This window comes from Bos indicus x Bos taurus, chromosome 17 (assembly GCF_003369695.1).
Source record: "Bos indicus x Bos taurus breed Angus x Brahman F1 hybrid chromosome 17, Bos_hybrid_MaternalHap_v2.0, whole genome shotgun sequence".
In the NCBI taxonomy this organism is placed as follows: domain Eukaryota; kingdom Metazoa; phylum Chordata; class Mammalia; order Artiodactyla; family Bovidae; genus Bos; species Bos indicus x Bos taurus.
Genome location: NC_040092.1, coordinates 8,958,413 through 8,984,727, shown reverse-complemented (window position 1 = coordinate 8,984,727; position 26,315 = coordinate 8,958,413). Strand labels below are relative to the sequence as shown.

Below are 26,315 nucleotides of genomic sequence, written 5' to 3'. Positions count from 1 at the left end.
CCCCCCCTCTTCGGAAACCCCGGCCCGCCCCAGGAGCGCCTGCGGCGGCGGCCCAGCCAGGATCGGCTCCAGGTACCGCCTTGCACGGTCTGCTTTGCTTCTCTCTTCCCGGGCAGTGCCCGGCATTGCATTTCCTGGGAGGGGGGAGACTCGGGGCAGGGGCTGCAGGGGGCTGCCTCTCTCTGCTCCCCTTTCCTCCTTTCCAAGAATCCTTGATGACTTTGGGGGCGGATCTGAGAGTCTAGTGGGTTTCGGTGTTCGTTTCAGGCTCAGAGTTTGGGAAACTTAAGGGAGATTTCTTTTAAAGACTGTTTGTATGTAGCGGGGGTGGGGGGCTGAGGATGGAGTGGTGGTGGTAGTGGTGGGGGTTTGGATTGGTTTTCCAGCAAGGGCATGTGACATTTCTGAAGCCAGTTCCAGGGTGGGAGCCCTGCGGAGATTATTTCCTTTGCAAGTGGGAATTTGGCTCCCCCAGAGAAACGTCCATGACTCATCAGGCTGTCCTTTTTTATTTTTTCCAAAGTGATCCTAACTGAGCTGTGGTTGACAATACTAGGCTTGGAAGGGAATCAGGTTTTTCTGATTTCTATTTTGCAAGTCCACGTTTTCCAGGACTTGACATTTGGCTTCTAGAGACTTCCTTTGCCCTTCCCCCATTAATTTGAAAGAGCCTGGAATTTCATTCCATTCTCTTCATTTGCTTCTAAAACCCTGTAGAACTGCCCTGGAAAAGTGACTTGTGACTCCCAGGAATTCTCTAGTTTTTTTTTTTTTCAAAGTGTTCTGTTGGTTGAGCTCTATCCTTTTGAATTGGCAGAAAACTATGAGTTTTCCATCCTGTCCACATCGTTGCTGATGGCAGTTTTGTTTTCTGCTTGTCTTTTTCCCAAGGAGATGATAGAAAGTGACATATCATCCATGATGTCAGGAATTATTCGAAACTCAGGGCAAAATCACCACCCCTCTCCACAGGAATACAGGTGAGGGCTTCGACAATAACAAATGACATATTTTTGAATTGTTTGAAGTGTTTATGCACTGGCTATGGTTTCTGAAACTGCCCAAGAACTACGGTTACATTCAGTTCTGTGATTTTGCAGGCGAACTAGAAGATCTTGGTTTTAAAGGTGGTGTCTCTCTGAGGGTGTGTGACTTGTGGCCTGGGGGCAGTGGGGCCATGGTAACCTGCAGTCTTTAGTCCCCTCCTGGGTGAGAGACTGGGCATCTGGGTGGATGTTGAGATGACAATAGCAGTTATGGCTTCTCCAGTGAGCTTAACAGGCCTCCAGGAAATGCCCCCCAAGAAAGGAGAAAGGGCTTGTTCAAGGTCATCAGCGAAGGGAGGGAGGAGGAGAACAAAAATGAATCCTCAGCCTCTCTCCCCTGTGAGCCACTGAAGGCCTGCCTGCCCTGGTTCCCAGTGCCCTGCCCCCAAGACAAGCACCATGTGCCCCTGGGTGGAGGGGGCACGGCCCACATGAGGGAGTGGGGACGGGACAGGGGCTGGCCTGGGAAGAGCAGGCTGTCACCTCGGATCAGCCCTGTTTACCCAGGGGCTGTCTGGCCTCCTGGAGCTGCTGCAACTCACCAGCGGTGCCTTTGGGGAAGACCACAGACCCCAATTAGAGGGTGACTGCTTCCAGAAGGCTGTGGATCTGGAGACTGCCTTCAGAGACCTGAACAAGGCCATGCATTCAAACAAGGGTTTGCTGAGAGGCTGCTGTGGGTAGGGCTGGAAGCCTAGACACGTGCCAGGTACACAGCAGTTTGTGGGCACCTACTGTATGCCCAGCTTGAGGAGCTGCTCTGATGAGCCCCCATCATACAGGTGGGAAAACCGAGGCTCAGAAAAGTGGAATGCTTTCCCCAAGATCCCACAACCAAAGACCTCTGGGCTTCCTGTGCTGAAAGGTTTTAAACCCTGGCAGGTGGACTGGGGGCAACACCAGAGTCAGGAGCTTGGCTCTGGGGTCAGAATCCCAGCTTCTCTGGTTGTGTGGACCTCTCTGAACCTCAGTTTCCCCCTCCATCAAATGGGGACAGAAATGGTACCCACTGCATAGAGTTGTTAGATTAAAAGAAATTTCATCTCTGTCACTTGCCTGCTACATGATCTTGGGGAAATCCTGGAGGGTTCAGCCTTTCCTTTTCATAGGGATTCAGGGATGTTTTCTTATGTTAAACAGCATAAATAGAAAGCAGAATAACAAAATACCAACAACAACAACAATAACAGCTGACGGTTTCTTAACGCTTTGGTACCTGCCTGCCTGCCCTGTGCCACAACCACCCTATGAAACGAGCACTGTTGGGCCCATTTGGCAGATGAGAAAACCAAGGCTAGCTAGATTAAACAACTTAACAAGAGGATGCAGCTAGTTACAGGGACAGTGGGGACTCAAACCCTCACCCGGAGGGTACCACGGCCACCACTCCCACGCCCCACTGGTGAAGAGCACAGGGGGTTGGAACAGAGCAAGTCGCTCCACCACCTCATGGCTGTGTGACCCTGGGCAAGTCACTGCCCCTCTCTGTGCCTCAGTGTCTTCATCTGTGACACGGAGCCGTGAGAGCCCAATTCGCAGGTCCTTGGGAGGAGCCTGTGCATCCATCAGCCACACCCAGGGAGAGTGCTTTCTTGTGGAGGGGAGCTTTTGTGATTATACAGCAACTCCCCCTAGCCCACTCCCATTTCTCCGACCACTCCCATTTTTCTCCCGGGATAATAGCCCAGGAGAAGTTTATGGGCTTCTCATTCCCCCTCCCGCCTCTCCAGGGAGTGGCTCTGAGCCTGGTTCCAGCCCCCTTGCAGCCCTCCACCCAGACGCCTGCCCTTCCATCCCCAGGGGCGGAGTTTGGCCGTTAACTCTCAGAGGCTGTGCATGGGAGGCTGGGGCTGGGGGGCATAGCAGCTGCCGTGTCCCCCAGGGAGCTGTCCGGAGTCAGGCTGGGCCTAGACAGCAAATTGGCAACGGCATCCCAGCCCGCCTGGGGCCAAGGGGTGAGGCAGCCCGGACTGCCTGAGCAACGGCTAACAGCTCCTGCTCAGCTCCTGCTTAACGTGGGTTAGCTGGTCTCCCCCTTGGCTCAACACTCTTGGAAATCCACTCTCTTCAGGGTAGCAGGAGACCCTGAGAGGTATTAAGTACTTCTGTGTGCTAACTCCTTATTCTAGAGATCAGGTCCAACAACTTCCTTTTACAGATTGGAAAACAGGCCCAGAGAAGCCAGAGGAGGCAGGGTGCTGACCCTTGGAACTTCAGGTTCTCCCAGGACCATGAGGCTCAGTAGTTATCATCACAGAGCCTTATACAGGGTACTGACTCCCCAGACCCTCAGTCCCTCCCCTAAGAAAGGAGGTGACTTTGCCTTAGGTGGAGAGATGAATGGATAAGTATCACATGAGAAATAGCACATCCAGAGAAACTCAGGGAAGTTGCATGCTCAAGTGATGACAAAATCCTGTCCTGTGGACCAAGGCAAGCAGACACCACCTGCCTTTCCTCTTAAGCTTCCCACTGCATGGAGTGTGGGGGATGGTTTACCCTCATTCCAGAATGGCTCCACTCATTGGTTGTAACCTCCTTGGGTGCGGGGGGCTCCATCTGGCATGGGCAGTGACCATCCAAGTATCTTTACAACCTTCCGCCCTTCTGGGTGTTTGGGGTGGCCAGGATGGCTACTCAGGCTACCCGAGGGCAAGGGATGAGAGGTAGCCTTCCTGGGGTGCCGTCTCCCTTCCGGGTCTTGTGTTTCCACCCCCAGAAACATGCATCTGGCACTCGCATGCGCACCAAGTCCCAAGCCAAGTTCTAGAAAGGAAAGAGTCTCTTCCAAATTCCTAATCAAATCGTTGCATGTTATGCTCATGTTATCCCCGGTGGGGACTTTCTGAGCTTGCTACAATGGCATTTGATTTTCTTCTTCCTGTAAACGGTTACAGAAGATCTTACAAAAGATGTGTTCACTAAATAAACAGCTCCATGAAATGCTAATCCTTTTTGTGTAAAGGTTGGGTTGGAAACAAGAACAGTTAGTAATGATGTAACAATCTCTTACTAACCACATCTCCAGAAGGCAGGTAAAACCTTCTGGTTATAATCATAGTGGACAGACGGATGGACAGACAGATGTGCCTCTGTGATTCTGCCCCACTCCCCACAGAGACAATATTTTCTGGGCAAACCCCTCCAGTAACAATGAAAGGCCAGAGGAGAAAACAGTGAAATGTGGTTGGAGTAGCTGCCTCGTGCCCTTTCTTAGAAGTTATCTGATCTTATCCTCACAGTTATCCTCTGTAGGGGGAATTCTTATTCCATTTTACAGGTGGGAAAACTGAGGCACAGAGGCCTGAAGTGACTTGCCTAAGGTCACACAGCTACAAAGGGACTGAGACACGATTCAAACCTCAAACATCTGTTCCTTCCACTGCACAATTGCTGTATCAACTCTAAGAATCCCCAAGATAGGAAGTAAAGGGTTAAATGTGGGCTCTGGACTGAGAGAGAGCTGGTTGGATGGCATCACCGACTCAATGGACATGAGTTTGAGTAAGCTCCGGGAGCTGGTGATGGATAGGGAGGCCTGGCATGCTGCAGTCCACGGGGTCACAAAGAGTCGTACACGACTGAGCGACTGAACTGGACTGAGAAGGCAGATAATAGGGTTAAAATAAATCAGTGAGCTCAGGAGTCTATGCCAGGGTAGATGCTAGCAGCAGTAGTCATTCCAGGGGATGGAAGGACTAGGAGATACCAGGCTGGTCTGGGAGGGCTTCCTGGGAGGGGTGGTGTCTAAGCTGGGCAGGAAATGGATAGAAATTGGGGGATGTTAGATGTGTTGGAGCTGAACTGGGTTGAACTTGGGGGAGATCCCTCTTCCTTTTGCTACTCCAGCAGGTATGGAATAAATGCCCACAGGGTGCCAGGTCCTTTGCTGGGTGCTGACCACAAAAGAGGGCCTCTCTGTCCTTGCCCTCCTTGAGTGGAAAGACCGGAAACATGTATACATGAATAACTCAAGACAAAATGCTAAATATTCCTCAGACACAACACTGCAAGGACCACCAGGGATGGGGGTGACGAGGGAGGAGGGAACGGTTAGGCTGTGGTCAGAAGCACAGGAAGGCACTAGCTGTGAATGAGTGCAGGGAACAGCATTCCCAGGAGAGGGAACAGCATGTGCAAACAGAACATGGAATGTTTGGGGAGCCTGAAAGATGAGCAGGTTTGCTAGAGCAAAGGGGTGAGGGGAGGAGATGGTCAAGGGTCAGATCACGGCAAAGAGCTTGAGTCTTACTACGCTAATGGATTTTAAGGACAGTGACAGGTTCTGATGTCCCTTGTAAAAGGCTGCTCTGAATGCTGGGTATGAAATCCACCCCTTCCGCAAACATGCGCCTAGTACTTGAGCCAAACCCTGCACTGTGGCCTGCAGTGATCTACCTACCCTGAACCAGGAAGCAAGCTAGGCCCTTCCATCACCTCTGTTCTGTGCGTGAGAAAACTGAGGATCAAAGGCAGTGAGTCGCCTGCACAAAGACCACCCCTGCTCCATTAGGAGCGAGGCCAGGACTGCGATCCAGGTCTCCTGGGGCTCACCCACCCCAGGCCCCGCTCTCCTGGCTCATCTTCCATCCCTCCAAAGGATCAATGAACATAGCTAACTGATGAAGGATATTGTTCAGTGTTTTCAGCATGGCCCCCTGGCCAGTGCAGAACAGTAGCCATGGACTCCAAGGATCTCTCTCTTTGCCCAGGGCCACCACAGGGGCCCCTGACCAGTGGCCCCAGCAGCATGGAGGTACCTTGCAGCCTGATCCTCCTAAAAACAACATGAATGGCGTTTGCCCTTCCTGCTTACAGCTTGCTATAGCTCAGCCATGCTGGCAGAGTATCCAAGTGAAGAGGCTCCAGGGTGGGTGGTTTAAATCCCAGGTCTTTTGCTGACATGCTGTGAGGCTGAGGGGTATCTCCTCCTTTCTCTGGGCCTCAGTCATCCCATCTGAGGAATGGGTATTGTAAGCAGCCGTTCCACAGGTTGGCAGGAGATGAGGGAGTTATAGACCTGAGTGGACTGGCAGGAAGATGGGCATGCCAGGGGTAGACCTCTCCTCCTTTGCATCCCTAGGTCAGTTAGAAAGTTCTTTCCTTGGACAGAGGGAATTCTGTCTGCCTGCCGGAACAGGGCCTGACAAGTAGGAGTTTAGGAGGTATTAGTGGAATGAATCAGATGCTTCCTGAGTCAGATCCTCCGCGGTGTCCCTCCCCATGGAGCCTGCTTCATGCTGAGTCCATACCCTGCTGAGGACGTGTACGCTAATCTGAACTGCTAGCATGCCATGCATATTGATGTGTGCTCTGGGGTGTCCCACTGAACTACGCTCAGTCCTTACAAACCCCTATGAGATGGGTACAGGTGTTAGCATCCCCATTTTACAGATGAGCAAACTGAGGCTCAGAGAGGCAGATGACTGCAGACAAATCTCACAGCTATTAAGGACTGGGTGGGGTTCAAAACCAAGCCTGGTGGACCCTAGGGCCTCCACTCACAACCAACTACACAAAAATGCTACAGAAGGAGAAGCACAGGAGCCCTGGGCCCAGGTTTTCTAGATGCGGTGAGTGCAGAAGATAGCCTTGCAGGGGGCCCACCCCTTCTGATAAGCCCAGAGGCTTCAGAGAGAAATGCGTGATGGCCACACGGAACACAGCGAAGTGATAGGCGCAGAGGAAGCGCCTGAACACGGCGGCCCTGCTGTTGGCGGGGCTTCCTCGCAGCTCAGCGGTGAAGAATCCGCCTGCAACACAGGAGACGCGGGTTCAGTCCCTGGGGCGGGAAGATCCCCTGGAGAAGGAAATGGCAACCCACTCTGGTGTTCTTGCCAGGAAAACCCCATGGACAGAGGAGCCTGGCGGTCACAGTCCATGGGGTCTCAAAGAGTCGGACACAACGGAGCCGCTGAACACACACACGCACCATTGCACTGATAACAGGTTATTCTGATGCTGATTTTCCCAGGGTACCACCTGGCTCCTAACCGGGGTCTGCCCCCTCTCAGATGCTCCAGGCCGTGACCCCCTCATAATGGGTCGGTACCCTTCAGCATCCCACTCTCCAGCAGAGCTGGGCTGCCCACCTCTATAGTCCTCCAGGCCCTGCAGGCTGTGTGTCCCAGTGGCTGCCCCACGGAGATGAGAGAGGCTCAACTCCGACATTCCAGATGGGGCAACTGAGGCCCCCGGAGGGACAGGCGGGAGGTGCGGGGGCAGGTTCCTGGGGCCATTGCCAGGAGGTGGCTGAGGCCAGCTCACTGGGCTTGGCCTCATCTTTCCTGTCTCTGAAAGGGAGTGATGGTGCCCCCTGGGGTGTGTATGTATTTTAATAAGAATAAGATGAGTGGGGCTGAGCTTTGAGAAGGAAGATTGCCCCCTGAGTGGGTGGAGAGCTGTGGGGGAACCCTTTCATTCAAAAGGGGACTCTGGAGTGCTACCTAGGTCGTCTTCTTTTTGACCCCAAAGCTTTCCATTCACTAATGAGGATCCCCAGCTGGTGACAAATTTCCCCCACTGGGTCTGAGAAGGGTGCATTGCCAGGGGTCCCCTTTGGAGCCCCCGAGCTAATAGTTTAACCTACTTTTTCTGCAGAAAACTAGATGCTTCATCTGATCTGATGCTTAGATGAACTCTCAATGTGTTCTCGACAGCCCGCTTAGGGTCGGTGCTATTATTATTATTCCCATTTTACACATAGGGAAACTGAGTCCCAGGGCAGGTGACGGTCATACAGTCAGGAAGTTTTTCAGGCCGGCCTGTCTTGGGGTTCACACCTGCTTCTAACCTTGGGGTGCTACTCCACCTTCTTAGAGTCCTAGGGCCAGTGGGACCCTGAAGAACTATATGTGTTTATATATATATATATATAAAGCCAGTAATGCTTTATAGATGGGGAAACTGGACATGTGGGAATTACCTGAGCACAGGCGCCTGGGTTAACTGCTGTCATCCCCCAAAAAGTAAAAGTGAAAGTCACTCAGTCATGTCCGACTGGAATTCTCCAGGCTTTTCCCTTTCCTGGGGGAATCTTCCCAACCCAGCCATCAAACCCAGGTCTCCCATATGGTAGGCAGATTCTTTACCAGTTGAGCCACAAGGGAAGCCCAAGAATACTGGAGTGGGTGGCCTGTTCCTTCTCCAGCAGATCTTCCTGACCCAGGAATCGAACCAGGGGTCTCCTGCATTGGAGGCAGATTCTTTACCAACTGAGCTATCAGGGAAGCCACATCCCCTGAAAGCCTGGCTCAATGGCAGCCCTGCGGTGGGGACATAGGAATGATGGGTGGGGGAGTGTGTGGGAGGGAGATGAGTCTGTAGGAGACGGGGGCGGGGGTGGGGGATGATGTGGATGCTGGGTCAGAGAGAGAAGGGACTGCAGGAAGCTGGTAGAGGTTTAGCAAGAGCCTCTCCCGGGCTCTTGGCCTCTGTCAGTTTCACCCCACTCTGCAGGGGAGGGGACGGAGGCTGAGGAGGTGCGGAAGCGCGTCTGATGTCAGCAGACAGGAACAGCGGGGCCAGGACTTCATTACAGGGCCCCTCAGACCCAGGGACAGGGAGACACACCGAGAGGACAGAGACACTGGCGAGGAGAGGGGGAGAGCTGGAGCAGAGGGGCAGGGGTGAGGCAGGATGGGGGTGGGGGAGTGGGGGAGCAGACGGAAGGAGCTGGGTCTTTGCAGTTTCATGCTCCTTGTGGCTTTCGCTGGGGGTGAGCCTAGGTGGGCAGGTATCAGTGACATGGTACCCGGGGTTGGCGGAATGCTTTCCTCCTTGCCCATAGACACAGAGGGACCCCAGGGTGATGGGGCTGGGTTTGCCTCTTCCTTTGCATCTCAAACGTCCATCATTTTCCAGCAGATGAGAAACCCATTCAAGAGACTGGCACAGGCCCACACACACACTCACTTGTGGCAATAGTCCCAAACCCTCGCAGATGGCAGGACAGTTCACAAGCCACTTCACCTCTACACTGACATGCCAGTCCTGGGCACAGTATAAGACACTGCAGCTCTGTTTATCATTTGTGCCCATTTTACAGGTGGGAAAACTGAGGCTGGGGAATTCAGTGCCTTTCCGAGGGCCTGTGGCTCAGAAGCCATAGTGGTTCCTGAACCACAAAGTCTTTCTCTTGTCACAACTGCCACGGATCCCATGGTTGAGGCCATTTAACATGAAGTTCTCTAGGACAGAGCAGAAAGTAGGCCCCTGGGGGCACCTCGAATGAGGAAACTCAAGGCACAGGTGGGGGGAGGTTTTGGGGGCCTTCACACGGCACCATGGAGAGGGGCTGTGTGCCTCTGCAGGGAGCAGAGGAGGGTGGGAGAGAAGGAAACAGATGGTCAGGGCCCCAGGCTGGGCACTGGGGATGGGACACTCCCATTTAGGCCCCAGAGCATCACCTCCGGGTTCCTGTGACCCACGATGAAGAGGTGCCTGGAGCCAGATGAGCCAGGGGCAGCAGGACGTAAGCCAGGCTTCAGGGCCGGCAGGCTCCAGCATAGCTCCGGGCAGCCACAGCCATTGCAGGAGACTGGCAAGGCCATGTGCCAGGCACACAGAGGCTGGCATTCTGGCCTGGCTGGGAGGGAGGACCAGACAACCTCTGGGATGCCAGAGATGGCAGGGGAGCAGGGTCTGGTTGTCCACCCCCAGAATGAGCATTAAGCCCCCAAGGAGGGAGGGCTTGAACACACGCTGTCTCACTTGATGCCCTCAACAGCCCAGGGGGAAGCGGTCTGTTCCTCTCCCATTTTCCAGATGAGAAAATGGAGACTCAGGGACTTCAAGTGACTTGTTCAAGGTCACACAGGCAATCATAAGGACTTGAACCCGGATCTGTCCAAGCAAAGCCTGAGCTGTGTGAAGCCCCTGCCACACCCCCTCCGGGCTGTCTCCCACCCCCCGCCCCCTAGAGCTCAGGGAGGCACTAATACACAGATTCCAGGGCCCCACAGCCCCAGTGTGAGACTCCAGGGACTGGGCTGAGCCTTAGATTCTGCAGTGGAACCAGCTCCTGGGTGACGCTGGTCCACACGGCCCCTGCTGAGAGCCCCAGACTCAGGATGGGGGCATCTCCCCCAGAGGATGGGGCTTCTCTGCCTGTGGTGCCGCAGGTACAGCCCACAGTGCAGCAGACAGACCCGGGTTTGAGTCCTGGCCACAATTTTGCTTTTGCCGGTCTGGCCTCAGTTTTCCCATCTGTAAAGTGGGGCTGCCTGCCCCTTGCCCCTCTCCCGAGGCTGTTGCAAGGGCTCGAGGAGGCAGAGGACGCCTAAACTGCTGGACGTGACAGTCACTGTCCTGTCACCCAGGTTCTCTGGATCGGTGGCCTGGGGTCAACCTGTTTGACTGGCCAAGCAGGCACTGAAGTAGCTCCACGGTGTGCTGAGGCCTGGGGTGATGGGGACTGGGGGCCAGCCCTCCGTGAGCCGAGAGGCAGGATCTGGGCAAAGAGATGGCCGGGCAGGACTCACCCACCCAGGGTGCGGACGGGGTCTCTGAGCTTGGGGTCTAGGTTGCAAAGACTTCCTGGAGGAGAAGGTGCTCCCGGGCTGGAAGGGGCCCACACAGCGAGCCCGGAGTCCCTTCCCTAGTCCTTTCCTGGACGATGACATTGGGAACAAACTGCCTCCTTTCTCTCGGTCTCAGTCTCCATGTGGGTAAAGTGAGGGGCGGGAATTTGGCATGAAGAAGCCAGAACATAGGATTTGAAGTGAGCCTCCACGGGTGGGCACAGTTGGGCTGGGGAGAGAGAGCCGAAAGGGCTTTCCTGTCCCAGAGGTGGGACTGTCCTCCCGTGTGGGGGCAGGGCGGTACCAGGGGCAGGATGGACGCCAGGCCGCTGCAGGGCTGGGGGGGCTGGGGTGGGGGGTGTGTGCTGCTGTGGGGGCCAGGGAAGCCTGATGGGGCTCTCAAGCAGCAGGAAAAAAAAGAAAAGATTGATCAGATGAGCACCATTAACTCAGCCTCTACCACCTGTACAGCTGTGATTCTCAGTCTGGGGGAAGAAACTCAGAGCATCTGCGAGCTCAGGGCCTCAGCTTCTCCATCTGTAAAATGGGCCTGTCAAAGGACACAAGCAGCACTCAGCAAATGGAAGCCGCTAGTAGTAGCAGCAGCAGGGGCAGGTCTGTGTGACCCCAGAGCCCACCAGGCTCCTCTGTCCATGGGATTCTCCAGGCAAGAACACTGGAGTGTAACTGGAGTATTACTGGAGAATAACCCAGTATTTCCTTCTCCAAGGGGATCTTCCCAACCCAGGAATCAAAGCTGGGTCTCCTGCCTTGCAGGTAGATTCTTTACCTATTACACTACGAGGGAAGTCCAGAGGACCTGGCTAATATTATCATTAGTATTGATATTAATGACAGCAAAGTCAGACATGGTTCCAAGTCTTTTCATGCAACAGTACCTTTAATCCTGATCATACTCTGTGTGATAGGAACTATTGCTGTTGCTAAGTCGTGTCTGGCTCTTTGTGACCCCATGGACTGTAGCCACCCAGGCTCCTCTGTCCATGGGATTCTTCAGGCAAGAATACTGGAGTGGGTTGCCCTTTCCTTCTCCAGGGGATCTTCCCAACCCAGGGAGCGAACACTCATCTCCTCTACTGGCAGGTGGATTCTTTACCACTGAGCCATCAGGGAAGTCCGATAGGAACTATTATTTAGCCCAACTTTGTCGATCAAAAACACTGGGGCTCAGAGAGGTTAAGTCAGTGGCCCCAGGGCACACAGGTAAGTGTGTAAGACCAGGATTAGAACCCAGAGTCCAGGCTCTTAAATAACACATCACCTAACAGAGTCACCTGCCTCCAGAGATCCTGCCCCATGGTGATGCCCAGGACCCTGCTGTGTTTACAAGCCCCATGCCACCATTCAGAGCGCTCTGGTGGGGCCCCCACCTGAGAAACCGGCACCAGGGTTTCACCTCCAATCCTCCTCAGAGCAGGAGGAGGCAAGGATGCCGCCAGGCAGAGCCGCAAGGGCACTGGGGAGCCATAGCAGGTTACTGAGCAGGGCTGGGGCTCCCGCCACCAGGGGCCGGGAGGTCGGCCAGCCCCGGGGCGAGGAGGGGGCTTGGGTGGGCGGCACATCAAGCCTTCAGCCTCACCCCGTGGTCTCCACGGGCCCGAGGGGACAGATGGCATCACCCAGGCCTGGCCCGTGGCTGTCACTCATCCGGATGAGTTATGAGCGGGTCGAATGGGCAGCAGCCGGGGGGTGGGGGGGCTGTAAAAACAATTGCAGGGAGACCCCAGGACAATGGGAGCCACGTGCCATGGGGGCAACAGTCGTTTGTCACACAATGGACCTCCAGGGGACAGCAGCTGGGCCAACTGCTGCCACCGACACGGGCTGGCAGAGTTTTCAAATCGTTTCCAGGCTGTGTTTTCCTACGAGGCAGCCAATCGCCAGGGCGGCCAGGCGGTCACCTGATGCTAGCTTGGTGGGCTGAGGGCCCAGGCCCCGCGACAACCGAGCAGCCGGTGCCATGGCAACGCTAATTGTGGCCCTAAAACACAAGGAAGCAAGAGCAAGAGAGATGGAGAGAGAGAACCGCTTGAGAGGGGCCATGCAGATGGCAGGAGGGGTGGAGGCTGATGCCCCAGCTGGGTCCACGGTCCTGGTCACGAGAAAACCCCAGGCTCCACCTCCCCCCACCCCAACTCTCTCTGAGGTCCCAGGACACCTACTTTTGAAACTTGGAGCTTAAAATTGGGATGATGGGCCTTGGGTCAACAGACCAGGAAGTGCCTAGCCTGTGGGGTGGCAGGCATGGTGGGGCTGGCATGGGCCCCTGGCCGGTTTGCAAACACACTATGTTATAACACAGACAGGATGGTACTGTGAGGTCCAGGGCCCTGGAGGTGTGGGGTGAGCACTTGAAGGACATTGGGGAGCCATGGTTACCCCAAATTGGGGGTACTTGTCCTGGTATCCTTGATGGGCACTCTTTCTTTGCATATAAAGAAATGTTTTTGCTCTGGTATTGGGTGAGTTGTGGGGGGCATGTATCCTAACTGGAAGCTCCAGGGGCTGCCTGGGGTCATGGTGAGGAATTCAGGCTGGGGTTCCAGCCCTACCACTTCCTGTTCTGGGTTGGCCTTGGGTGAGTGACTCGGGGCTATGAGCCTCAGTTTGCCCATCTGTGAAATGGGAAGAATAACACCTGCCTCATCAGGTGACTGGGGGTGTCCTCTGGGTTGCTACCTGGGAAGGACTTGATACAGTGCCTGGCACATAATAAGTGCTCACACAAACACTAGTGTTTATCATTTGGGGGTAGGGATTGAGTAAGATGTGTCTAGTGAATAAATGAAGGAAAGGTGTGAGGATGTGCAATCTGGCTGCTAAAGAGGGCTCCTTAGGGATGGGCAGATTGGAAGGTGAGGTGGCCTGGGGGAGGTGAGAAGCTTCTGGGGTGATTCCAGAGGTGGAGGAGCCCCCAAGAGCTGGCCTGAGCTCCCCGCCCCCGCCCGAGCTCCTGCCCCTCCCTGCAGGCTCCTGGCCGCCACCTGCGATGATGACCTTCCCGGGGACCTGCAGTCGCTGTCGTGGCTCACAGCCGTGGATGTGCCGAGGCTGCAGCAGATGGCGAGTGGCCGTGTGGACCTGGGCGGCCCCAGTGCGCCACACACGCACCCAGGTAGGCACAGGGGTGAGGCGGGGCGGCGGGAAGGTGCAGCAGGATAGGGAGATGGGGAAAGGTGACGCCCAGTGCTTCCGTGAACCAAGGGATGGCCGTGGCCAGGTCAGTCTCTCTCTCTCTCCAGGCCTCAGTTTCTGCCTCTGTAAAATGGGACTAATTCTACCTTCCCCAGAGGGATATGGTTCGCTCTTTTGCTCATCATGGTGTGCCAGGCCCTGTGTGAGCTCAGGTTTCAGCACAGAATAAAGACAGCCCCTCCCCTCACCCCGGGACATCTAGAACACCGAGAGCAGTCGGCAGGTGACCACCTCTGGGAGCCAACGCAGCCCATGGCTCGTTTTTGTGTGGCCTTTGTGTTAAGAATGCTTTTACATTTTTCAAAGGTTATAAACCACAGACAAGACAGATCAAGTGGCTGGCAAAAGCCTAAAATATTTGCTGTCTGACCCTTTACAGAAGTTCAGTTCCTTTACTTCTTTAGGAGTACTTTGGGTTGGGGGTGGTGGGGGAGACAGAAATTTGGAGTTTGGGACTAACGTATACACACTACTATATATAAAATAGATGAACAGCAAGGATCTAGTGTATAGCGCAGGAAACTATACTCAATCCTAAAGGAGGGCAATACCCAAGGATGTTCAAACTACCGCATGATTGTACTCATTTTACATGCTAGCAAGGTAATGCTCAAAATCCTTCAAGCTGGGCCTCAATAGTACATGAACCAAGAACTTCCAGATGTACAAGTTAGATTTAGAAAAGGCAAAGGAACCACAGATCAAATTACCAGCATCTGTTGGATCATAGAAAAAACAAGGGAATTCCAGAAAAATATTTTCTGCCTCACTGACTACACTAAAGCCGTTGACTGTGTGGATCACAACAAACTGGAAAATTCTTAAAGCGTTGGGAGTATCAGACCACCTTACCTGTCTCCTGAGAAACCTGTATGCAGGTCAAGAAGCAACCATTAGAACTGGACATGGAACAACAGACTCATTCAAAATTGGGAAAGGACTACATCAGGGCTATTGTAACCCTACTTATTTAACTTACGTGCAGAGTACCTCATGCGAAATGCTGGGCTGGATGAAGCACAAGCTGGAATCAAGATTGGCATGAGAAATATCAATAACCTCAGATGTGCAGATGACACCACCCTTATGGCAGAAAGCAAAGAGGAAGAGAAGAGCCTCTTGATGAAGGTGAAAGAGGAGGGTGAAAAAGCTGACTTAAAACTCAATATTCAAAAAACTGAGGTCATGGCATCTGGTCTCATCACTTCATGGCAAATAGATGGAGAAACAATGGAAACAGTGAGAGACTTTATTTTCTTGGGCTCCAAAATCACTGCAGATGGTAACTGTAGCCATGAAATTAAAAGACGCTTGCTCCTTGGAAGAAAAGCTATGACCAACCTAGACAGTGTATTAAAAAGCAGAGACATCATTTTGCCAACAAAGGTCTGTATAGTCAAAGCTATGGTTTTTCTAGTAGTCATGTACAGATGTGAGAGTTGGACCATAAAGAAGGCTGATTGCCAAAGAATTGATGCTTTTGAAGTGTGGTGTTGGAGAAGACTTTTGAGAGTCCCTTGGAGAGCAAGGAGATCCAAGCAGTCCATCCTAAAGGAAATCAGTCCTGAATATTCCTTGGAAGAACTGATGCTGAAGCTGAAGCTCCAATACTTTGGCCACCTGATGTGAAGAACTGACTCATTAGAAAAGACCCTGATGCTGGGAAAGATTGAGGGCAGGAGGAAAACGGGGTGACAGAAGATCAGATGGTTTGATGGCATCACCAACTCAATGGGCATGAGCTTGAACAATCTCTGAGAGATAGTGAAGGACGGGGAAGCCTGGCATGCTGCATGCAGTCCATGGGGTTGCAAAGAGTTGGACACGACTGAGCAACTAAACAACTATAAGGGAAAAGAATCTGGAAAAGATTTTCAGGTTATATATAAAAAGTTTATATATATATATATAATATATATGACATATGACATATATATATATATATATATATATATATATGACATGACTGAGCGACTGATCTGATCTGATATATTCCTCTGTCCATGGGATTTTCCAGGCAATAGTACTGGAGTGGATTGCCATTTCCTTCTCCAGGGGAGCTTCCTGACCCAGGGATCGAACCCGGGTCTCCCACATTGTAGACAGATGCTTAACTGTCTGAGCCACCAGGGATGTCCCTATACACACACACACACACACACACACACACACACACACACACATACATATAACTAAATCACTTTGCTGTATACCTGAAACTAACACAGCATTGTAAATTAACTATAGTTCAACTTTTTTTTTCCTTATGTGAATCATTTTTCAGTCTTTATTGAATTCGTTCCAATATTGCTTCCATTTTATGCTTTGACTTTTTGGTTTTTGGCAGCCAAAAAGCAAAACATAAAACAGAAGTGATATTGTGGGATCTTAGCTGCCTGACCAGGGATCAAACTCACACCCCATGCATTGGAAGGCAAAGTCTTAACCACTGAGTACCAGGAAAGTCCCAGAAGTTACTATCAGTCTTAAGCCAGAAAAAAACCTTAGAAGAATGTGATTTAATATTAATGTTATTCAAGGTGGTGCTGAATGTACTTCTCCATGGCAGATACTTCAATTTTTTAAAATGGTTACCACAAAAAAATTTTTTACGTACTTTGACTTCTTTAAAGAAAGTATCACAGGGACTTCCCTGGTGGTCCACTGGCTACAAGACTCTGAGTGCCCAATGCAGAGGGCCTGGGTTCGATCCCTGGTCAGGGAACTAGATCCCATATGCAAGCTGCAACTAAAGATCCTGTGTGCTGCAACTGAGACCCAGCATAGCCAAATAAATAAACAAATATTTGTTTAAAATGTACTGAGCACAGGGCCCAGCACACAGTAGGTACTCAACAAATGGCAGCCTGTTTGCAATCATAGCAAGTGGATTAAATGTTTAGGGACACAGAAAGTGTGTCATAAGAAGAAAAAAAATCAACAAAAACAATCACTGCAGTACCCATAGTTAAAGGACCCATAGTTAAAAAAGTATCGCCTAGGAGTATTTCTTTCATTGGACAAATTGTTCTTGGCCAAGACATCAGCAGGAGTCAGCACAGTTTTTCTGTAAGGGGCCAGTAAATATTTTAGACCCTGTGAGCCAGATGGTCTCTGTTGAAACATTTCAACTTTGTCACTGCTGTGCAAGACCAGCCATACATAATATGTAAATGAATGGCTGTAGCTATGTGCCAATAAAACTTTATTTACAAAAACATATTGTGGGCCATTTTGGTCTGGTGGCCAATAGTTTCTCAATCCCTGATCTAGAACCCTGAGGGGACAGCTATGTGACCTTGGGCAGATGGCTTTGCCTCTGAACTTCTTTCCTCACCTATGATGAAAAGATAATAGAACTGCCTTCATGGGGTGTTGGAGGACTCAATGCAGAAAGTACCTTGCACACAGTAGGCATTCAGTGGATGGGAACTGTGAAGTAAGGAAGCCCTTCCTTCACTGCATCACGCACATCTCCTGCGTGCCTGTCACTATGTGAGGTGTTTGTAGCACTGAGTTATATAAAATGTGGTCCCAGCTCTCAGGGAACTAGGGGTCTGGTCAGAGATGGAAGGACAAAGTAGACAGACCAAAGCACAAAGGATGAGCCCAGGTGGCAGCTAGAGCTCAAAGGAGAGCTGAAGGCCCCAGGGCGGGATAATTTTGATCAGCTTTGCTTGATCGGCAGTGTCTACCTAAAGTCAGGCTGGGGCAGTGAGACTCTGTGATAGATTAGCAATGCCTGTCACAGACCCAGCACAGGAGAAGGGGGTACATCTGCTATTCCTGAGCTGATCCTTGGCAGAAGAGAAGGTGGGAACCCACTCTTCACCACTATCATCCAGAGACATGGTTTGCCAAGCACCTACTATGTGCTGAGCCCGAAGGGTAGGGGACAGCTTCATTCTCTGGAGGTGCCCAGGGGTGGGGCTGTCCCTGTCCACAGCCACCATTCCCCCAGCCCAGGCATCTCTGCGCTTCCCTTTTCCAGGTGCCTTGGCCAGGGCGGCTGACCTGCATGTGGCAGCCACCCCAGGCCACCTGCTCCAAGGCCCACCTGGCATGGCCCCCCAAGGCGTGCTGGGTCTGAGTCCCCTGACCAACCACGGAGCCAGTGTAAGTGCCACCATGTGGGTCGGGGAGCAAGGGAGGTGTCCCACAGGGCTGGGGTCGCCCTCGACCCTTCGTCTCCTTCTCTCCCGGCCCCAGCAAATGAACCAGTTCGCTGTGGGGGGCCAGCCCTCGTCCAGCCTACAGAACCCACCACAGCTGTACTCTGCCGCCTCGCAACCTCAGTTCCCGCTACCCTCAGGTGTCCAGCAGGTACTGCGGGCTGGTGAGGGGGGCCTGAACTCAGAAGCAGACAATCCTGACTTGGGCTGGCTAGGGACTGCTCTGAGCCTCAGTTTACCCACCCAGAACATGGGAAGAACTTTCTTCACCATGTCATGGGGTTGTTCATTTGATTTCCACCCAAAACTCTGTGCTGGGGGGAGACAAGATGGTCTGCCAGGGCCATAAATCCTGCGTCTTCAAGATGGGGGTATGGCGGGGTGATTGTGAGTGACTGATGCTCTCTCTCATCATCTCTCTCCCTGCCACCCTTCCTTACCCCCCACCCCCGATGGGAAGTGCGCTCCTGTGGGCCTGTATGGCTCCGCGTTTGGGGCACGGCCTCCCTACCCCCAGCCCCGCATGGCTGTGCATTCATCCCAGGAACTGCACCCCAAACACTATCCCAAGCCCATCTATTCCTACAGGTGAGGTTCTGGGGGGCTGGGACGGTGGGGGATTCAGGGAAGAGAGGGGTGAGGGCTGTCTCGAGGGCACCTCAGAGAGATGGGTGTGGTGGCCTAGGCTTCCCAGGGGAAGGTTTTGGGAAGTGGGACCCATTCTCAGGACGGATCGTCATGTGGTTAGTCAGTTCCCAGGGCTGAGAACCCACTCCAGACCCTAAGCCCAGTGCTCCACTCTGTCATTCACAAGCTAGCTGTGTGACCCTGGGTAAGAGGCTTGGCCTCTCTGAGCTTCAGTTCCCTCTGATGCAGAAAGTCATCAAATAATAGTATTGGGTACTTCACAAGATTTGGGGAAGGCAGTTAAACAGCCCAGTTAATGTCTAAAGGCCCATTAATGAGAAAGGGGTAAAAGGAGGAAAAGACAAGATTTCTCAAATCGTTACAAATAGCTGAGCTCAAGGTCAAGGGCAGAGGGTGGGAAAGACATAGAGCCATGAAAAGGTATTTAGAGCTAACATTGTAAGCGTCTAGGGGCTGGTACCAACGGGGTTAAGCAGGGCCAACTTCCTGGCAGAGGGGACCTTGGGCTGTCAGCTTGAGATGCCTTCACATCTGGCCTGCCCCACATTTTGCCTCCAGCTGTCTGATCGCCATGGCCCTGAAGAACAGCAAGACAGGAAGCCTGCCTGTGAGCGAGATCTACAGCTTCATGAAGGAACACTTCCCCTACTTCAAGGTGAGGGGCCTCAGCCAGGTTGGCGGTGGCTGGAGTGGCTCTGGTCTCTCCCTGGCACTGCTAGAACCTGGGCCAAACTAAGCCACACTTTTAGTCCCCGAGTCATGTCCAATGGCACCCCACTCCAGTACTCTTGCCTGGAAAATCCCGTGGACGGAGGAGCCTGGTAGGCTGCAGTCCATGGGGTCGCTAAGAGTCGGACACGACTGAGCGACTTCCCTTTCACTTTTCACTTTCATGCATTGGAGAGGGAAATGGCAACCCACTCCAGTGTACTTGCCTGGAGAATCCCAGGGACGGGGGAGCCTGGTGGGCTGACATCTATGGGGTCGCACAGAGTCGGACACGACTGAAGCGACTTAGCGGCGGCAGCAGTCATGTCCAAAGACATCTGCAATGTGCACTCACACAGACATGGGCCAAGAAATCCAGAAAGAGAAGGGGGCATTTGAGCTGGGCATTTGACGGATGAATAGGAGTTCACCAGGCATCTCAGGGGGCAAAGGCTAGAGGGTCAATCTAGCTATTCAGCACAGACTCGGTAAAACATAATGATGCAAACACAGAGAAACTGTGTGTAAAATGAAGAGGGTGTGAGGTGCATTGCAATGTCTGGTTACCTTACAATAAAGTATGAGCACTTAAAATGATAGGCATTTAATACACTCGACAAATTATCCACATATTAGCATCATCTCACTTGTCTGCTGAGTAGGAGAAAAAGAGCAGAGCTGGAAGCCTTGGGCCTTGCCCTTGTGTCTTAACCATTGCCCAGAGCTGAAGTACAGCTGCCCCTCTAATCAGAGCGGGGACCCTCCTGGTTGCCACAGTTCTCACTGCTCCCTCTCGTTTCCCAACCCAAGGTTAAGCATTGGACACTGTCCCTCCTACTCCTCTAGGCCTGAGTCTGAGATTTCCCCTAGGGAGATGGGATTAGAGAGGGGTCCCTGCAGAGAGGTCTCCCATGGGTCCATTTCTTCCCCCAGACAGCTCCTGACGGCTGGAAGAACTCTGTGCGGCACAACCTGTCCCTGAACAAGTGCTTTGAGAAGGTGGAGAACAAGATGAGCGGCTCCTCACGCAAGGGATGCCTGTGGGCCCTGAACCTGGCCCGCATCGACAAGATGGAGGAGGAGATGCACAAGTGGAAGCGGAAGGACCTGGCTGCCATCCACCGGAGCATGGCCAACCCCGGTGAGGCCCAGGCGCCCCACCACACACATGCACGCACGCGCACACTCACACACGAGCTTGCACGCTGCCCATCCTGCAATGAGTATAGAATCTCACTAACAACCCCAGTGTCTCCCACAGACATGCCACACAAAACAAGCATGGGAAAGCAAGGCTTCCCTACCTTTCCTACCATACTGGAACAGACTCCCCAAAGTAATAACACAGTAACGCCCAGCGTGGGCTACCATGTGGAGAAATCAGCACTGTCGTGCACAACTGGTGGGAGTGCAAAGTGTGAAACTTTCCCAGGGCAAAGTAATATCATGAAACTTTGCAAATTTGGTCCCCAGTTTGGTTCATTTATTCTACTTCTGGCAGTTCATGCTGAAGAAATCAAAGATTTGAGCAGAAAGTTTATGAACAAAGTTATCTATCATGAAGTGATTTCTGATGGTAAAAAACTGAAAGCAATCTAGACATCCTACAATAGGAGATTAAATAGATATAATATTATACCATGCAAGTATTAGTATTCCAAAAATATTTCTATCTCTAAAAAGAAATGTTCCCAATATGATAGATGAAGAAGCAGGTTATGAATCAATATACATAGTGTAGTCACATTCTAAAATGCATATGTAGCCACACCCATTTGTGTGTCAATTAACGTATATCTATATACATATATATGTATACACAGAGACTAGAAGAAATACATCAAAATCTTTACTGTGAATGAAGAGACCACTGATAATTTTTATATTCTTCACATGTTTCTCTATTTTCCAAACTGTCTACCCTGTTCATGAGTTACTTTAGATTTAAAAAAATATTGCACCTGCTTTTTTTTTTTAATTAAGAGATGTGAAGCTGGGGATATAGGAGTGACATGTGAATAGAAAGAGTGACCTGGGAGGCTAATGCCACCCAGCCTTCGGAATATTTGGCTTGGCCCTGTGGATAGCATCATACCTGAAGTTTGGGTGTGAAGGGGATGGGAGTCTAGCTCAGAGGTGAACAGTTCAATAAGTTGATCAGGACCATAGCAGGACCCAGTAGGCCCTTGGCTGCGAGCTGTGGGATCTGGTTTGATATCCAGGGCTCGTCCTGACTCCTATTTGGTGTGAGATCTTGGGCGGGCCATTTCACCTTCTGAATTCTAAGTGTCCTCATTTCTAAAACGTGTGCAACCCTAGTGGTCCAGTCTGAGAACTGCTGCAGTCAATGAGACACAAGCCAACAACTCAAAATAATTTTGAGTAACTTCTATCTTATTTCTATTGAAGAGCATTGAAGGAGGAGGATCCAATTTTCAGTCCACAGCAAGGCTTCATCTCTCTGGCTAGGGCCCCCTGTATGTTAATAACCTTTGTCCCAGTCTCGTGGGATTTGTAATCTCTGCCTTACTTCCCTCTTGTAGGCCTGTTATGAGGTTTTAGTGAAGTCCTAGAGTTACAGGATTATTCTATAAAGCACTGTCCCCATGAGGGAAGCCAGTGTTATCTGAGACCCATCTCATTGTTCCAAGTCTCTATGTCATTTGCAATTTCATTCCATTTCCACAACCCCCGTGTAGAGTATGTGAGGCCATCTCATAGATGAAGAAATTCATGTTCTGAGAGTCCAAAAGGCTTGCTAAGATCACACAGCTGATAATACCGGGTTTGAATCCATGCCTGGGCTTGGGGCCCAGGAGCTAGAGGGTGGCTTCTGATGAATGACCTCTCCCACCTGCCTGCAGAGGAGCTGGACAAGCTGATCTCGGACCGGCCGGAAAGCTGCCGACGCCCTGGCAAGCCAGGGGAGCCTGAGGCCCCGGCGCTGACCCACGCCACCACAGTGGCCATGGCCCACAGCTGCCTGGCCGTCTCCCAGCTCCCACCCCAGCCGCTGATGACCCTGTCCCTGCAGTCGGTCCCCTTGCACCACCAGGTACAGCCCCAGGCACATCTGGCCCCGGACTCTCCTGCCCCAGCCCAGACCCCACCTCTGCACGCCCTGCCGGATCTGAGCCCCAGCCCCCTCCCTCACCCTGCCATGGGAAGGGCGCCCGTGGACTTCATCAACATCAGCACCGACATGAACACCGAGGTGGATGCCCTGGACCCCAGCATCATGGACTTCGCTCTGCAGGGTGAGGTCGGAGGAAGCGGGTGAGGGGAACAGAAGGGGAGGGAGGGACTGGGGAGGGGGCAGCCAGAAAGACTGGGGGAAAGGAGAGCCCTCGGCATTTACCCCACGGCTCATTCCTTCAATAAACACCTCCCAAGCGCCTAATCATGTCACAGCAGGCATTTAGTTAGCGCCTACAGTATACCAGGCCTTGTGCCAAGCACTTCAGAGGCATCATCCCATCTCAGCCTGCGACAGTCCTGGAGGCCACTGCCATTTCACACTCCCATTCCACCGCTGAGAAACCTTAGACCAAGAGAAACGAAGTCCCATTTCTTCATTCAGACCTCATTCGGCCTGAGGCCGCCTGGCTATGTGTGGCAGAACTGGCATTTCAATCCAGCCCTCTCTGACCCCACATTGTCAATCAGAAACTGCGTCAACTTGCATGTGCCAGCCTCATGCCAGGTCACGCTCTGACCCACATGGTCACCCTCAGTACGCAGGGAATGAATGAATGAACGAACAAGGGAAGTTCAGATTCAGTGAGGCCTCACAAACCGTCCATGCACTGATGCACCTACTATGAGCCCGCCAAGGGCCGAATAATCCACTCTCCTTCAAGGAGTTGCATGTCTAGTGAGGGAACGGGACAAGTTAGCAGGTTAGTTAGTTAGCAAGTTACTAACTAGGTCAGTTATCCTGTGAAATGGGTATGTTTGAACTCACATCTCCCCTCACCTCTCCCCCGGATTACCGTGCAGTTAAAAGGAAATCACGCTTTTGTCCCCTGACTTTGACCACGATGGTGCCACTTAACACAGACCGAATGCTTCCCACGCACCCCCTAGTTTAAGCCTTGCAGTCCCAGGAGGTGGGTTCTCTGATCATCTCACTTCCTCCAGAGGAGCCCAAGGCTCCGAGACGGTGGTGATGTTCCCGAGGACGCCTGGGGTGGGAGGGGAGGACCGGGGCTGGACGCTGGCCCCTCCCTACTGTCCTGTGATGCCGTGAGTTTAAGCCCCACGTGTGGTCTTTGCTGCGTCCCTGGGATGGGATTCGAACTCCTGTCCTTTTGACATGAATGCTCCTGTCTTTGGAAGGGAACCTCTGGGAGGAGATCAAGGATGAAGGCTTCAGCCTGGACACGCTGGGGGCCTTCGGAGACTCCCCGCTCGGCTGTGAGCTGGGGGCCTCGGGCCTGACCCCCGTCTCTGGTGGCAGCAACCAGTCCTTCCCAGACCTTCAGGTGACCGGTCTCTACGCTGCCTACTCGACCCCGGACAGTGTGGCCACGTCAGCCACCACCTCCTCCTCTCAGTACCTGGGCGCCCCAGGGAACAAGCCAATAGCCCTGCTTTGAGCTGACCGCTTCGCCTGCCCCAGAACATGGGCCCTGGAAGGATGCTCATGGAGCCGGGTGTTGTCGGAAGAAGGGCCCCCTACCCTCCCACAGGTCTCTGAACTGTGGCTACTGGCTGACCTTGCCTGACCTCCAGGGGAAGTTTCTGGGCCCGCCTCAATTCAGCAGGACAGAGAAGAGTGGACAAGGCCCCCGTGACGCTCCTCTGAGGCTCGAGATGCAAGGCCTGGCCGAGCTGAAAACAAGGTCTCTCCAGTCTGCCTCCCTGCTGGTTCCTGAACAACCTGCAGCCCACTTTGGGACAGGTGCTCCACGGAAACACCCCGGTGGGAAGGCCTTTAAATTATTCTCCTGGGATGAACACCTGTCTCAGTCTCCAGCGGACAGGCCCCGAGGCCGGGGTGGGCTGGCAGACTGTCCAGCCTTCGTGGACCAGAGAAGGCTGAACTCGGAACCGGGCATCTGCCCCACTGGCCGGCAGCCCCCTTCCCTCGTAGTCTGTTAGGTTTCACAGGCAGATTCCTGAGCCGCTCCGGGCACTGTGACCCTATGTACCTTTATTTATATTTATTGGAGCCCATCCACGCCACCTCTTCAAACCCCGCCCATGGCCCGTGGAATGAGATTCCATGATCCCTCCCTGCACCCCTAAATGATCCGTATATCACATCTCCAACTGACTCTTAAGCCCTCTGCAGTCTTGGACTGCTTTTTTTAGAAAAAGCAAGCACTTTTGATACAGTGAAACATTCTATTTTTTTAAAATTATAGACCGGATATTTTCCTAATGCTTAGTCACGATTCAAAACTCTTGAAATGTGTACCTAAGAAGGGAGACTCCTAGTTTGGATTTTGGGGGCTTTCAAGTCAGGATGGGATGGGAAGAATGGGAAGGGGTTTTTTGTACTGGAAATGAAGACACCTGATGAAAAGAAAGTTAATTGTGAACCAGGTAAAGCCACTGACCCACGTGGCTAGTGGGGCCCTAGAAGCTGCCATGCAGAGTATTTATTGGCGCTTGATGGCCTGTCTCATCGCCCCATGACCTTCTTTGTGTCTTTTTTCCCTCTCTTGTTGCCAGTGACTGACTTTCCAAGTGGCAGTTTCTACAGATAGTTGGCTTAGAGGGGAGCCAGGTGAATGACTGGGAAAAAAGCCAGGGATCATCCAGCTAAGCTGAGAAACCATGGCAACCGCTTAAACCACTGTCCTCTCTGGCCCCGCCGGATGTTCGGTTCCTTCATCTGGGAGTTCCCGAACCTTAGAGCCAGAATTTTCTGAGTAATCCACAGGTCTGCCAGTCACCTGGTAGGCTTGGTGTTCAGGCCTGTCTTGAAGGACCATCTCTAACCTCTTCCAAATTCTGGAACTTTCTGCCAAGCATCACCATCATTACTCATAGCTCAGTGCTACCTGTTGGAACAGCACCGCTCGCCTGCGTTGTGTGACATGACATCCCCTCCCATAAGTCAAGATGTTTGAGTCATTGTTAATGAAGATTGTGTTTGGGCACCCCCAGGACTGTGTATCGTAGTGTTGGAGATCCGTCTTCTGTCAATAAAGGCTGAACGCAGCTCTGTGGCTCGAGGCAGGGGTGAACAGGAGAGGGAGGGGTGAACGGGGGGGGGACGGGTGAACAGGGGAGGGACGGGTGAACAGGGGAGGGAGGGGCAGAGGACAACAGCGCCTCCAGCCCCTCACAGTGGAGACCCACTTACAGATGGGAAAACAGGCCCTGAGAGCAAACACTGGACCCAGGTCCTCTGATGCCAGGTTCCCCTCATGCCAGACTGAGAGGATGCGGTCATGATTGGTAAAATTAGTCCGGCTGCCAGCCCCCGCCCCACAGTGCCCAGGCTCTGGACAAGCACTCGCTCAGGCAGGGATGTGAACCCTGCCTACTGCTCAGAAGGCGAGGCTCAGAGAGGGTGGGCAGGACTCGGGGTCCCAGTGAGGAGGCAGGACTGAGACTGTGTATGCCAGGCTGAGGAGCTCTCTCTTTGGTGCCTGCTTGGGGTCAGGGTGGGCAGCGAGGTGGGAGGAGGTACACTCTTTCCAGCACCAGGCCCTGTGCCAGTCAGGGCTGTAAATCAGCTCATTCGATCCTCGTGACAACACTAAGAGGCATGTCTTACTACTTGCTATACCCATTTTACAGATGGAGAAGTTGAGGCCCAGGACTAAAGGAGGTGACTAGCCACCCAAGATAACAGCAGAAGGGCATTTTGATTAGCAGTCTGGGACTTCCCTGCTGGTCCAGCGGTTAAGAATCTGCCTGCCAATGCAGGGGACACAAGTTCAATCCCTGGTCCTGGGGCAACTAAGCCCATGAGCCGTAACTAAAGTGGCTGAGCCTGTGCTCTGCAGCAAGAGCAGCCACTAAAATGAGAAGCCCACACACAGCAA

At 52.6% G+C, this 26,315-nt stretch overlaps 1 protein-coding gene across 1 annotated transcript; it reads left to right on the top strand.

Annotated features, from left to right (window-relative positions):
- Positions 1 to 894: 894 nt before the first annotated feature.
- On the top strand, positions 895 to 25,472 carry FOXN4 (forkhead box N4). Its single transcript, XM_027566513.1, has 8 exons — positions 895 to 980; positions 13,558 to 13,703; positions 17,775 to 18,106; positions 18,416 to 18,543; positions 19,162 to 19,258; positions 20,245 to 20,452; positions 22,176 to 22,568; positions 23,650 to 25,472. Exons 1-8 carry the CDS (start codon positions 895 to 897, stop codon positions 23,907 to 23,909), a joined length of 1,650 nt encoding a protein of 549 aa, XP_027422314.1. The 3' UTR covers positions 23,910 to 25,472.
- Positions 25,473 to 26,315: the final 843 nt, after the last annotated feature.

What these genes read in the sequence shown, in the direction of transcription:
- FOXN4 (XM_027566513.1), top strand. Translation starts at nt 895, where the DNA reads ATGATAGAAAGTGACATATCATCCATGATGTCAGGAATTATTCGAAAC. An exon ending in TGCGCCACACACGCACCCAG is followed by an intron (nt 13,704 to 17,774) that starts GTAGGCACAGGG and finishes TCCCTTTTCCAG; the next exon opens with GTGCCTTGGCCAGGGCGGCT. An exon ending in AAGCCCATCTATTCCTACAG is followed by an intron (nt 18,544 to 19,161) that starts GTGAGGTTCTGG and finishes TTTTGCCTCCAG; the next exon opens with CTGTCTGATCGCCATGGCCC.